Genomic DNA, 14,285 nt, shown 5'->3' on the forward strand with positions numbered 1-14,285 from the left:
GCTGCCCGCCGCCTTCAGCTACCAGTCCCCTCCTCAGTGCCTTAGTCCTCCCTGGCGTATGGGCCAACTTAAGACCCAGTGCCAAATGATGTGGCTTCTTGGGCTGGATCCGGGTTACAGACCATATCTCAGACGGACCTGTGGAAGAGATTGGGTTGGATAGCTAGATATTTGGAAATACTTTCATTCACTATTATCTGTTTATCTATCAATCCACACCTCATTTCATTCATTCGTAAGTTTAGGCTTGCCCATAATTTTTCTTGCCAGTTGGCTGCAATCATGTACATCTCCATTTTTATTCTTCCAGAAGAAATGCCTAAGTAAATGGAAACCAAGAACCACACAAGGGTGCCTGAGTTCATCATGGAGGGGCTCTTTGAACATCCCCACCTCCAAGGTCTGTTCTTTGGGATCATTCTGTGCCTCTTTATGGCTTCGATTATAGGCAACTCTTTGATCATCCTGGCAATTGTCCTCCACCTGCCTCTGCACAAACCCATGTACTTCTTCATTGCTAACCTGGCTTTTATTGACATTGTTTGCACTTCCTCTGTTCTGCCCAAAATGATGCAGAACCTGATACTGGGAAAGAAAACTATCTCCTTCAATGGCTGCATGGCTCAGCTCTTTACCTTCAACTCCTCAGCTGCAATAGAGCTTGTTCTCCTCACTGCCATGGCCTTTGACAGGTACATGGCCATCTGTCATCCCTTACACTACGTAACCATCATGACCAAGAGAGTCTGCATCACGTTAGCAGCCTGTATTGGGGCCCTTGGAACCATGAATTCCCTTATGCACACATTGCTCATGCTGCGTCTAGATTTCTGTGGGCCCAACCTCATCCAGCACTACTTCTGTGAGATCCCACCTCTGCTGGCGTTGTCCTGCAGCTCAACTTACCTCAACGAAGTCATGGCTTTCATTGCCGATATTTTCCTAGCCATGGGAAACTTCTTGCCGATCATTGCATCTTATGGCTTCATCATCAGAAGCATCCTGAAAATTCAGGGCTCAGAAGGGAAGTCAAGAGCCTTCTCCACATGTTCCTCGCATCTCGTTGTGGTTGCCCTTTACTACTCCACTATCACCTACACCTACATCCGGCCACCCTCCGGCTACTCCCTACATAAGGAAAAGATGGTCTCTGTGCTTTACACACTTGTGACTCCTGCGCTGAATCCTTTGATCTACAGCCTGCGCAACAAGGAGGTCAAAGTGGCCTTCAGGAAAATCCTCGCGTTCTGCAAGAGAGATTCATGTTGACGCCGGCAAACAACAGTCTCTGTCATCTCATCGTTTCTGTTCTGGCCCCACGCCTGGTGTGAACTGTTTTAATATCCTGCACTTCAGTGGACCCCAGTTAATACATATGTTCAGAGCCTCTGAGTTTTTTCTCTTATTTCACTGCAGTTAATAATGATGCCTTTTGCCCCTTGTATGAAATGATGCAAGTTTTTGGTGAATATTACACAGTTTTTTTCGTAACTCCTTTAAGATTAGGAGTCCATGATACGTTACGCTAGATAAAATAATGTACAAATCATTGCATGCTTTCCTTTAAATGTATGGTCAGAGTAGCAGAGCATTATTTTTTTCAGTGGGTTTGAAGCAAGACAATCTATATAAACCAAACTAAAACCAACCAAATAAATTAACCACCGCCCCATTCTTTCCCTTCAGTCTCTGTTTTCTGTACAACAATGTGACTCCAAAATAGTTCATATATTTCAATTGATATCTAAAAGTTTCATCTACTCATGTGTAGGTCTCTGACAGATTTTTATAAAATTGTGTTTATGAAAATTCACTTTTTAATTCTCACTTAAGGCTTCTGTTCTAGACTTGCATCACCATCGCAGATTGGCGGTGTGCAAATGATATTTTGTTTCTTTTTAAACTTCTATTTTTAATTGCTTTTCACTTACCGCAGAAATACATTGATATCAATTACATACAGATCAGTCTAAAATGTATATACGTGTCTCAGCCATAGTAACCAATAAAATGAGTGGGAAAATGGAGAAGAGTATAGCAAGGGATAAATAAGGAAAAGATTTGAGAGCAAGGAGTAAATTTAGGATTTACTTGCCAAAATATTCCAAAAAGAGTTGTCCTAGGTAGTGTTATGCTTTTCAAAGCACTTGGTCTGTGAACATGATTTTCTGCATGGTTGCTATTTTTGGCATTTCATTACTTAAGGGCTTTCTTACACCTGGATTTCCGGTAGCTCCTGGAGCTCTTAACTCCTGGGTTGTCCACACATTAACACCTGAAACTAGTTTTAAGCACACTTTAGGTGGCTTAAAAGTTAGGTCATGCCACGGCAGGTTAATCTCTGATCTGTGTTCCCAAGCATGAATGTGTTGCCACTTCCCACAAATGAACTGCCCAATTGCAATCCTCCACCATCCCAGGATGACATGTCCCCACCTCACCCTACTGTTCTGTGTGGACACATTTTCCACCCCCTGAATTCTGCTGCCCAGAGGAAGATTGTAGCAGCAAGCCACCTCCCTCTCCTGCACCTGGGGGTGTTACCGTCTCACCTGTGGGTGTGCAACCCCATGCAAACGGTGTGCAGGACACACGCCAGCCAGCCAAGTCACAGGGCATGCATGAGTTCACAAGTGGGTACGGAGTTGGGGGGTAGGGGGAACAAGGGCTGGACTGGGGTCCCCATGCGCTGGGACTGTCTTCCCAGGGCAGGCACAGTAGCTCTCCCAAAAGCATTTTCCCTTACTGCTCCCACCTCCCAATCACCCCAGAAAGCAAGACCAGCACCCCACATACCCCAATCCCAGTTTATTAAAACATGAGGCCTTCTTTCATTTACTTCCTCTTTATTTCTTTTTTAAATACTTTTTTAACTTCTTTTTATTGTATCCTTCATTTTGCCACCCTTCCCCCATCCCCATTTCCTTGCCCCCCCCCACTAATTGTCTACCTCCCAACTTCATAATCCTGCCCCTCCAAGCTCGTATCTCACCCCCCACCCCACACCCACCTAGAGCAGCGATAGAAGCCTATCCTGGCTCACCAGCCCCGTAGGGTCAACACAGCTCTACAGGTGATGGAGAATCAGAGCAGGTTTTTAGCCTTTACATGTGACTGCTCTAAACTCGAGGTAGGACTAATTAACATTTGAGCAGCTCAAAATGCAATGTATAACAAGGCCCTGTGCAATCTTAATAAGAAACCTTGCTAAGGGCACAGTAATGAACCATCCCAATGTGCAGGAAGACTAGCAAGTATGGCACAAGAATGATGTGGCTTAGTAGGGAACTCTTCAATGAGCTAAAACACAAAAGGAAACTTAAAAGAAGTGGAAACTTGGCAAACTTCTGGGAAGGAGTATAAAAGTATTGCTTGAGCATGCAGGGGTGAAATCAGGAAGGCCAAAGTACACTGGAGTTGCAGCTAGCAAGGGCCGTGAAGTAGGTAACAAGACGGGTTACTAGAAGTATATAAGCAACAAGATGAAAATCAGTGAAATTGTGGGTCTCTTATTAAATGGGAGAGGCGACCTAGTGAGAGATGATGCAGAAAATGCTTAAGTCCTCAGTGCCTTTTTTATCTCAGTCTGCACAGGCAAGGTGAACCTACTGTAGCTAGTACACAGTTTGGGGAGGAGGTGAGCATATGATAGTGGCAAAAGAACAGGTTAGGGACTATTTAGAAAAACTGGATGTGTACAAGTCGATGGGGCCAGGTGGAAAGCACCAAGGATGCTGAGGGCTTTGGTCAGTGTGATTGCAGAACTGCTGGCCATTGTCTCTGAAAACTCATGGCTATCAGGAGATGTCTTGCATGAATGAAAAAGGGAAAACATAATGCCTATATTTAAGAAAGGGAAAAAGGAGGATCTAGGGGACGTCACCTCAGTCCTTGGAAAAAATCATGGAGCAGATCCTCGAGGGAGCCGTTTCTAAACACTTGGAAAAGGAGGTGATTAGGAACAGTGAACACAGATTCACCAAGGCCAAGTCATGTGTGACCAATTTGATTGCCTTCTGTAATGAGATGACTCTGTGGATGTGGGGAGACCAGTGAATGTGATATACCTCGATTTTAGCAAGGCTTATGATATAGTCTCCCACTACATTGTCTCAGGCAAGCTAAGGAAGTCCGGGCTGGATGAATGGACTGTAAGGTGGATAGAAAACTGGCTGGAGCATCAGGCTTGATGTCTAGCGGGGTGGACTGTGGGGCTGTGATGGCATGGGGCCAGGGGCCTGGAGCAGAGCTGCGATCTGCTCCCCACATGCCCCTGCCCGCAGAATTGGTGTCCACTGCAGTGACATAAGGGGAACGGATCACGGCTCTGCCCTGGGGTCCAGCCCCGTACTGTCAATGCCCCATGATCCTGGCCCCCACCTGCCCATCCCGCACCCAGATGCCACTTCCCACCCAGCTGCAGCCTCATCCTAGCCACCTAGCTGAGCGCAGGGGCCACTCGACGAGTTTTGGGGAGCTCTTTGGGGAGCCCAGAAGTGCTGACCCAGCCTGTGACAGCTCATTAAAGCTCCCTAAGTAGCCTTCAGGCACGTGTGTGTGTGTGTGTGTGTGTGTGTGTGTGTGTGTGTGTGTGTGTGTGTGTGTGTGTGTTGGGGGGCGGTGGGGTTCACACAAGAAAGATCATGTGAGAGACCATGTGGTGCAGGGCCCACGGGAGTACAAGGGAAATTGTTGAGCAGTAAGGGAGCGGCTCTGGGTCCGGCTCCAACCCAGAGCCAAGGTTGCTGCTGCTTGGCTGGAGCTGGAGCTGCAGCCAGATCCACAATATAGGATAAGCAATGGTGCGCGGCAGGCGGCCATAAGGAAATCAGTCAGGGGCAATGCACTGCAGGGGGCAAGTGCCCAAAGGGTCAGGCAATAGAGGAGCAAGGTGGAGGGGAGGCAAGTGGCAGGGAGGACAGAAGTCATGCCAAGTTTCAGTCCAGTTGCATTCCAGCTCCACCTTTGCAAACGATGTCTTGTGTTTGGGAGCACACACAGAGAGGAAATGAAGTAAGTCTGGGAGGATCCCAGGGAGTTAGATCTAGTGTTATTGCCACAGACAAGAATACATTTGATCCTGTTTCCCATGTGCCATAATCCCATTTAGGTGCACAAGTCCCGTGTTGCAACGGGGTGTGGATGTCTATCAGTCAGAGGGTTTTCCACCCTGAAAACTTTCTCCTCTCAGATGTGAAACTCGGAGAAGGCTTCTTGTCCTGCATCTTGCTGTTCTGTTAATCAAATGTCTCTCTCAAGTAACAGCTCCAAATTTGTATCTGACTTCAGATTTTTGCACCCAGTGACGCTCACCTGCTCGGCATTTCAGCCAACTGATCTCCAAAGACCACAAGAGACGTTAGGCACTACTCCTGCTTATCAAAAGGGGACACGGTTTTAAGGTCACCTTTTGGAGGTTACCATGCAGTTACTGGAGGTATTGCATGGGAAAGTTCCTCCAATAGAAAATGAATTTAGATTGTTCTTTGTGCACAAAGGGCCAATTATCGCAGAGGATGAGAAAGAAGGGGAAATGCTGGCCCCATAGTAGGCTCTTTCATAATTCATCTCAAAAGACAGCCAACATTTCACCTTGGAAATTCATCCTTGGAAATTATCATTCAAATTCCCTGGATTACCATGAAATTTACAGGTGCACGTAGAGGCCTGTTCAGGTTTACAAAGGGAAAAGAAAAAAAAGTCGATGGAAATAGCGTTTCCCTGAAGTCACTCATAAAAGGAAACATCCATTAAAACTTCTAGGGGTATTTTGCCAATTTAAAAGATTTTTTTTTTCCTGCCAATTTACATGATTCCCACTGGTATTCTCCTTTGGGGCTTTATTTGAGAGTGAAATCTTGGACAAGTTCACAAGGGACCAAAGCACTTCCTGTACAAGATGATTCTTTAAAATGAAAACCAGCCTCAGAAACGTAGCACATGCTCAGAGTCTGTCCTTCAATTGTTGCTCCGTTCATTGTAAAGAAGTCATCTATGTGGATTCAGGGAGTGGTGAGGATGCTCCTGATTTCATCCTTCCTTTTTTCAAACTCTTTCATTACTCTTTGAAAATGAAAGGCAAAGAGGAAACAATGCTCTTTCAAAACCTATCTAGCAATATATACGGTATCTTACATTTTAACCATACTCCGATCGTTATTTGTGAGAAGGGAAAGCAAGTGTTATGACGTAAACTTTTAAACTCATAATTTAAAGTTATTTTGGGTGCTAACTGCCCACTCCAACTGAACTTCACTGGGATTGGCACAACCGAGACATCACCACTCTTTTAGAGTTCTAGATTACTTTAATTTGTCTTACTTTTTTTTCTTTCTACGTATGAATGCATTGACTTGGTGATTTAGCTCAGTGTGCTTTGATTTCTTCAACTGCATTAATGAAATGTAACCTCTTAACTGATCTCAGCTAGACATGAGAAAACCTGCTGTGACTCCCCAGCCCTCATCAGAATTGCTCTAATGTCATTGTGAGCAGGATCTGAAGTCAGTGGAGGTACAAAGCTGGAGGTACAAAGTGGGGCTAACGACAAAAGATTCAGGCAATAGGATCTGTGCTGAAAGAGTTTCCAATAATAAAAAAGGATGCAAAGGGGGCCACTAGTTAAATTGGTTTGTTCTAAGAAAATATGAAAATAGAGCAATATCGGCTCAGTGATTCTTTTACCCTTTTTTACAGCACACTACATCTGTCACTCCTCTGGTCCCAATGGAGACATGCTTGTCCTACTGAAGGGGGAGGGGGCAGTAGTCAGTAAAAGCAATAAAGTGGTTTTAGGAGGTAAAAACTCTGAAGACAATGGAAGGAGATACAGGCTCCTATATAGGACAGAAAGGTGTCTTCAGGGAATACTGCAAAAGCTAGATATGAAAATATGGGAGTATTGATGTGCTGTGTAATGGCTTAAAAAAAGATTAAATTCCATGGCTTCCTTTCTCCTGCCCATTATAAAAGATGCCTAGGAATGCAACTCTAATGAGGGGAACATTTCACAGGAATTATTCCTGATTTACCCCAGTGACTTAAAGGAAAGAAAAGTCCTTACTACTTATGCCATGTTCCCATCTGAAAGCACACCTTGTTATGAGATGAACAGTTACAGCATCGGAACAGTTCAGTTCACTGGAGCTTGTGTAGATAGTGGGGAACGCACATTACTCTTGAGCTGTTGGTGTATGAGCAACTTTCCAGGCCATATTGTATATGCATACCTCCTAGTGAGGGGCATATATTCCATTATACGGTAAGGACTGATCCTGCTCCAGTGGAGCCTATTTCATATTATTATTTTCTTCCCGCTCCCCTCAACAGTTGGAGGACTATAGATTCAAGAACTTACAATGTCTAACATTTACACGTGTTGATATTGCTTAGCTTTGTCATAAGCTCTGTGATTTGTCTAGAAAATCCTAAAGGTTTGAGCTGAATAGCTGTTTGTAAATCTATGCATCCTGTATTATTTATCATCATCATCATCATCACGATTATTACTATTAATATTAATATTAAATATTAGTATTAAATATAATTGATATTATTATTATTGATAATAATAATCCATCCACCTGTGGCCTGGCTGTCAGTTTGATCAACTGCTTATTATTATGATTATTATTGTTGTTAGTAGTAGTAATAGTAATAGTAATCCATCCACCTGTGGCCTGGCTGTCAGTTTGATAGACTGCTTAGCAGCTCTACTCATCAGATGTTTGTAATTGTTTAGATGTCTGTTTTCATTGCTGCAGAAGAGCTGCCTTATTAAATGGAAGCCAGTAACCATACCAGCGTATCTGAGTTCAACATGCAGGGACTCTTTGACCATCCCCATTTACAGGGGCTCTTCTTTGGAACCGTGCTCTGCCTTTTTGTTGTTGCCATCAAGGGCAATTCCCTGATCATCCTGGCCATTGTCTTCCACCCGCCTCTGCACACCCCCATGTACTTCTTCATTGCTAACTTGGCTCTAATTGATATTCTTTGCACGTCTGCCATCCTACCCAAAATGATGCAGAACCTGATGCTTGGGAAGAAAACCATCTCCTTCAATGGCTGCATGGCTCAGCTCTTTACTTTCACTTTGTCATGTGGAACAGAGCTAGTGCTCCTTACAGCCATGGCTTTGGACCGGTACATTGCCATCTGCCATCCCTTGCGCTACGTAACTGTCATGACCAAGAGTGTTTGCATCACATTAGCAGCCATTGTCTGGGCACTTGGAGCAATCAGTTCCTTGGTGCACACCTTGCTCATGCTTCGACTAAATTTTTGTGGGCCTAACTTCATCCAGCACTTCTTCTGTGAAATCCCACCTCTGTTGGCATTGTCCTGCACCTCAACCTACCTCAATGAAGTCATGATCTTCATTGCTGATGTCTTCCTAGCCATGGGGAACTTCCTACTGACCGGTATATCCTATGCCTTCATCATCAGCAGCATTTTGAAAATTCAGAGCTCTGAAGGGAAGCGAAGGGCCTTCTCTACATGTTCCTCACACCTTGTTGTGGTTGTCCTATACTACTCTGCCACTATCTACACTTACATTCGGCCGACCTCCAGCTACTCGCTGGATAAGGACAAGCTGGTGGCCGTTCTGTACACGCTTGTGACGCCTGCACTGAATCCTCTGATCTACAGTCTGCGCAACAAGGAAGTCAAAGTGGCCTTTAGGAAAATTCTTCCCCTTAAGAGACAGTCAGCTTGAAAAGAATAGGCTTGACTTTGTTAGGACCACTGTGATTCAAACCCAAAGTAGCTGAGCCTGCAGGGAGAGGTGAAGTCTGGGTTCAAATCCCAGTGTTCCTAATGGACTTCTTTGAACCTAATTGGGCACATCCCCATGTGTAGAGATGCACACTTCCAGGGACACAAGAATTTACAGTACACATTTGTGCCACTGCTATGTGCTCCAGGGCACGCCCATGCATGTGCACTTTGGTCTGCATCAAATTGTCCTGGGTGGGGTAGGGGAGCTGTGCTGGCCCCAGCAGCCTTACCTGGGCTCCTGGGGGCCTCCGAGTGCAGTAGCAGCACCAATCTGTTTGCACAGAGCCTGGCTGGCAGCCAGAGCATGCTTCTGGATGGCCAGGCTGTTTCCGGTGGCACATGCTGCTGCTGCATGTGCTGCACTGCTTATATGGCATTTGTTTGTTTTGATACCGAGACATCCCAGTGTCAAATTTGGGCCTTGCACTGCAAATTTGCAGCGCGGCAAACAGTTGCACGTTCAAAGCATGTGGTTTGCAGAGCCAAAAACATGTCAGAGGGGCCGCAAACTGCAAGTATGTACTCTTCTGAATGCACCCATTGTGTCTATCTGAAGTCAATGCTTGATGTAAACTGTTGCAACATCCTGGATTATTGCTCTCGCGCTGCAGTGGAAGTAGGAGAACTGCCCTGCCCTAGACTGCTAGCAACATGGTGGAAATGTGCTTGTATTCATTTACATTATTAGTGAACTGCACTCATATTATCAGTCTAGGGTGATACTCTAGACAGCGTTAGGAATACTGGATGCATCTACACGTGCAATTAATTTGAAGCAATAACCTCTGCATCAGTTTGAGCCGGAATAAACTAACATGCCATTTAAACATGCACTCAGGACAACAGCAGTTTGAGCCAAGGCAGAGCAGTTTACACCAGGGCTGCTCAGCCCTGGGCTTTAGGTGGCAGCATCAGGCAGTGGAGGGGCCGGTTGGGGCACAAGGGTCCTGAAAGCGCAGAGCTGTGTGGCTAGACAGCAGACAAGAGTCTGGCCTCAAGGGTAAACTAATTAGCTCTGCTGTAGGCTAGTGCTGCTGGACACAAGTACTATTGCATGAAGGAGTTATTCACTCCACCACAATGCATGTGAAGATGCTGAGCAGGGCAGGCTGGGGTAGAAGGGTGCTATAGTGCAGGCCTTCCTGCTGGCTAGCCCTGCACTGGAGCACCATCATAGCCCAAATAGCCCCTCCTCAGCACATTGAGCCAGGTTGGAGCAGACCCGGGCTGACAGGGTGAACCCTGGGGCTCCCTGCTAGCTGGGGCTGCTCCACCCCAGTTCAGTGTGCTGCAGCTCTGGGTGCAAATATATTGCCTAGGAGCAATAAACTCTAGTGAGAACTGTGCCAGAGTTTATTGCATAAAAATAATTTCATATGTCGTGGCTATTACGGTGTCACAAACTAATCCTGATTGACTTCACTGTACCATAGCATTATTTTTTTTCAGTAAGTATGTAAGAAAACTGCTCGCATGTCATAAAAATGTTCAGTAAGTATGTAGTAAAACAGTAAGTATGTAATAAAAAAGCTGTTTTTGAAATAGAAATATGTCTGTACAGTACGTATCTCAGCTGATGTCCAAATGCCGCATGCCCATGTATCTAACTCAGACCACTGATGTTAACGAGCCAATATTTGTCAAACTTAATTCTTTTTAATTTTTTTTCTGGAAACCTGCAGTATAAAAACACTTTCTGGATCCTAGACTGGCATTTGCAGCCCATCTACTCACTCTTTATGGGGTATCAGACTAAACTTTCCATAAGACATTAATGAAACCTTTGGTTGCTGTCACAATTCGAAGCGACATCTGATGGGCCCAGGAGTGAATGGCACAAAAGTTGCAGCAGCACCTGGTGGAAAAAGAGGCAAATTACATGTCTTTGAGTGCCTTCGTGTGTGCACGTAACATGCATGGGTGAGATGCTTCCATTCCTGGTGAGCCAAACTAAACTACGTCCGAAGAGTTTTACTTTAATGCACCAGAAGGACTTCTAAAGTGTCCATCCGGCTCATGCAAACAGTCCCACAGTTGCAGCGCAGGAAAGGGCAAAAAAAGTTGTGTGTACGAATGGCCATTGAGGTCCAGGGTTTTATATCAATCTAAAGCTGATTGCTTCTCCCATTATTTCTCTCACTGTATTTCTCTTAAGTGTTTTTTCAAAGTCTGTTGAAGGCAGGAAGGCAGAAAGAAAGGATTGTTACCACAAGCAAGCAAAAGCCATCCTTTTTCAAGATGTCATAACCTCATTTTTGCTGTATCGTATACCATGAATAAATAAATATTTGCTGTCTGAATGTCTTTTTTTGACTGAGCGCCTGATTTTATCTTTACTAGTGTTAATCTGGAGTTAATTTATTGACAATTATGAATGTGCCTTACTGTCAGGCTTGCACAGTGACCTATGATAATAAGATACTCATATCTACATCCAAAAACCGCCTCAAATATTGCAAGCTATCTGTTGATCTGCCTTGCTAATTTATCACCCTCACAGTTCTCAAAACTCCTCCGTACCCCACATCTCTCTTTATTTCCCTTAAGATATTAGGGAAATTCATCTTCCATCTGTCTATGCTGAGGGTACTGATCACTGTAGTAACCATACATTGAAAACAGTGATTTATTCTCTAAAGCTCTTCTGATGATACTTTTCCCCCCCAGAAAATTAAAACCAGCTTAATTGGTAAGGCATATTTGAAGATCTCCATCTCCATATGCACCTGCAAGGAAGCATGACTCCCTCTTCCTCCAGACACTTAACATGGCTTTCTTTCCCTCTTACTCTCTTTTTTACTGCCTAAAATACCTTGAGTCCTTCAGTTCTTGCAGGATCCTGAGGCATATGGGTTGTGGTAGTTTTGCTACCATAGGAATCTCCCAAGTTGGACAGATTCAAAGAGTAGTTGATAGGCTAAGGAGTGAAACAATGATCCTCTAGTTTGGTGGTAGGGCACATTATTGGTCACAGCATTATATTAAAGGTAAGAGTAACATTAGTTACATCAGTTTTTAATTTGGAAATAATACTTAGAAATTATGATGATGATGATAACCATCATCACTGTCACCATCTTCAACTTATTTTATTTCATTTTCACAATTACCATATCATGGAGAATCTGGTCTGTTCTCAGTCACTCCAGTCTTAAAGTCAGTCCTTATAATTAGTCTTTTTCTCATTTCTTACCCTTTGCTGCCATCTAATGACTCTGCCATGTAAGGCAAGAATTTCTTTGACGTTGAGAAGCAAGGATTTTTGTGGGAGATCTCTTTTACTGGACCGACTGAATGGGTGGGATAGACTTAGACAAGCTTTTGAATGCCAAGTATTCCTCATCAGGTCTTGATATTACACATTTTCTAGGCTTTTTGTTGTTTTCCTGTATCTCATTTCCAAAAAACCTTTCTATTTTTCACTCCAGATTGCTAAATACCAAGGGTTCGTTAACCACATTGTAAAGCAAACAACCATCCTTGATTTTTCTGGACAGTCTCAGATTTGGGGTGTACCCCTGAGGAATTAGTGAAGTGGGATTTTTGTCCTCTATGTTGAACACGGGTCCTGAGCTGGTGCAAGGTGATGTTCTGATGATGCTGTTACCAGCCCTGAAACTAAGTGCCGTCCATCGCAGGGATGCTTATAAATGTCTGTGGGGCTTCCAGGATTATACTTCCTGAATCTCAGTTGATTTACCAAACTGATGCATTCAAAATTTGAACAAACTCTTACGCTAGATTCTGTTTCCCTTTGTATATCTAAAGAGGCAGTTTTCTATCTATCTATTTGGCTGGTTTTGGTCTCTGCTTGACACTTTGGCTCCATAAACCTCACCTAATGGACTTACGAATTAGGCCTGTGAGAAGCAGCAGGTATTCAATTCAGATTCGGCTGATTCAGAGGGACAGCGATTCAATCAGGTGACTTGAGTCACTGTCCCGATTTTGATTTGGCCGAATCGGATTCGAAGATTCGGTGCCGATTCGGAGCCGATTCAGAAATTCGGCCATAGACTAAACAAGCAGCAGTCCTTGACCACACTGGACACAGCTGCCTCCAGCCACCAAGCCTGTTGTGGTGGGAGGAGGGGGAGGGAAGAGGTGTGGGGCGGGGGGCAGATCTCACGTGCCTGTGGCCCAACTGGGTGAGCAGCGGCAGGGCATGGGGTGGGCACGTGCACCCAGATCGGGGAGGGGCTGGTGGCAGGGGCTATGGGGGATTTTAGGGTGGCTGCAGCCCCCCATGTCCCCCGCTCCACTGTACTCTGTGGGGTGGGTGGAGCCATGGCTGTGGTCCAGGCTGCAGCTGGGGCTAGCCGCCTGGATACAGCCCTGGCTCCACCTGCCCCGCGGAGTGCAGCCTGGCAGTGGGCGGCTGGGGTTAGCCTCCCAGAGCACAGCCTGGCTCAGCCTGCCCCGTGCAGATCTGCATCCAGCGTGGTGGAGGACGTCTGCTTGTTTTGTCTACGGCCGAATCTCCAAATTGGCACCAAATCTCTCCAAATCAATTCGGAGGCTTCCAATTCAATTTAGACCTTTGAATGGGTCTCCTGATTTGATTTGGAGATTCGGCAGCTGAATCAGGCCAAATCTCCTCCAAATCGAATCGGCTACTGAAGCTTCGCACAGCCCTACTATGCATGGAGGTAGCTGAGTAAGTTTTGGAGAAAGTAATGGAAGTGGGGAAGAGGATCTTTTAATATTTTGCCCCAATAACTAAATTAAAAATGTTGAAATCATTCATCTGGACCCACAGCAAGACACCTTACATTTTTGGCTACAGCAGACCTATTATGAACTACAGTTCACCTAGGAGGCAAGAGATCTGTGTTCACTCTCAAATACCTGAACTCTAAGGTACCCCTGGCCTAGAAGGGATGTGAACCTACAACACATGCTTTCCTCCACATGGTGCTCTAACTATCATGCCACGAGTCAGGCATTAGCCAAGGCCCTCCCCAGCACTCTTTTTGAAGCTAGGATGGAGCCCCTTGCCTTTAATAGCCATTGGATAAAATGCATGGTAGGAAGCATAATGGGAACACTTCTTTCCCGTTGGAAGCAAGGGTTCTGATTACACGTGAAGGTCTATTCCTTTCCAGGCCACCATCTTTCTCGCTCAGATGCACACCTTCACATTTGCTCTCTCTCTACTGGGCCCAAATAGCTCTCGGTCTCAGTTCCCCAGCTTCCTGGGGCCAGCTTCAAAAGGAGAGACAGAGAGTCCACTGGAAAATGCCTAATGTGTAATTATTAAAGTGCTATATGAGAAATTAGGTGTATGTGGATTCAAACCTCATCTGGGCCAGGGGGCTTTAAGCCTGTCTCTGGCTTCCTAGGTGAACCTCCTAACCACTTGGCTTTCCTGGCTAACATATGGAAAAGTCCTTGCCCACTTCTAGCTCTCCAAAGTGTAACACCAGCTGCCTACAAGTTTCTGATTGTCTAATTTCTCAGGCTCGGGCACTGTCTCAAGGGACATGCATGTGCCCAGCCAATGT

The 14,285-nt window shown here is 45.1% G+C and overlaps 2 protein-coding genes across 2 annotated transcripts; both read left to right on the plus strand.

Annotated features, from left to right (window-relative positions):
* Positions 1-327: 327 nt before the first annotated feature.
* LOC132251501 (olfactory receptor 13G1-like) lies at positions 328-1,269 on the plus strand. The gene has a single exon (XM_059731333.1). It carries the CDS (start codon positions 328-330, stop codon positions 1,267-1,269), a length of 942 nt encoding a protein of 313 aa, XP_059587316.1.
* Positions 1,270-7,780: 6,511 nt separating this feature from the next.
* LOC132251502 (olfactory receptor 13G1-like) lies at positions 7,781-8,719 on the plus strand. The gene has a single exon (XM_059731334.1). The coding sequence runs from the start codon at positions 7,781-7,783 to the stop codon at positions 8,717-8,719; it is 939 nt and encodes a 312-aa protein (XP_059587317.1).
* The last annotated feature ends 5,566 nt before the right edge of the window (positions 8,720-14,285 follow it).

This window comes from Alligator mississippiensis, chromosome 7, assembly GCF_030867095.1.
Source record: "Alligator mississippiensis isolate rAllMis1 chromosome 7, rAllMis1, whole genome shotgun sequence".
In the NCBI taxonomy this organism is placed as follows: domain Eukaryota; kingdom Metazoa; phylum Chordata; order Crocodylia; family Alligatoridae; genus Alligator; species Alligator mississippiensis.

Bases quoted from the DNA above. Each gene is read 5' to 3' on its own strand.
- LOC132251501 (XM_059731333.1), top strand. From the start codon at position 328: ATGGAAACCAAGAACCACACAAGGGTGCCTGAGTTCATCATGGAGGGG.
- LOC132251502 (XM_059731334.1), top strand. From the start codon at position 7,781: ATGGAAGCCAGTAACCATACCAGCGTATCTGAGTTCAACATGCAGGGA.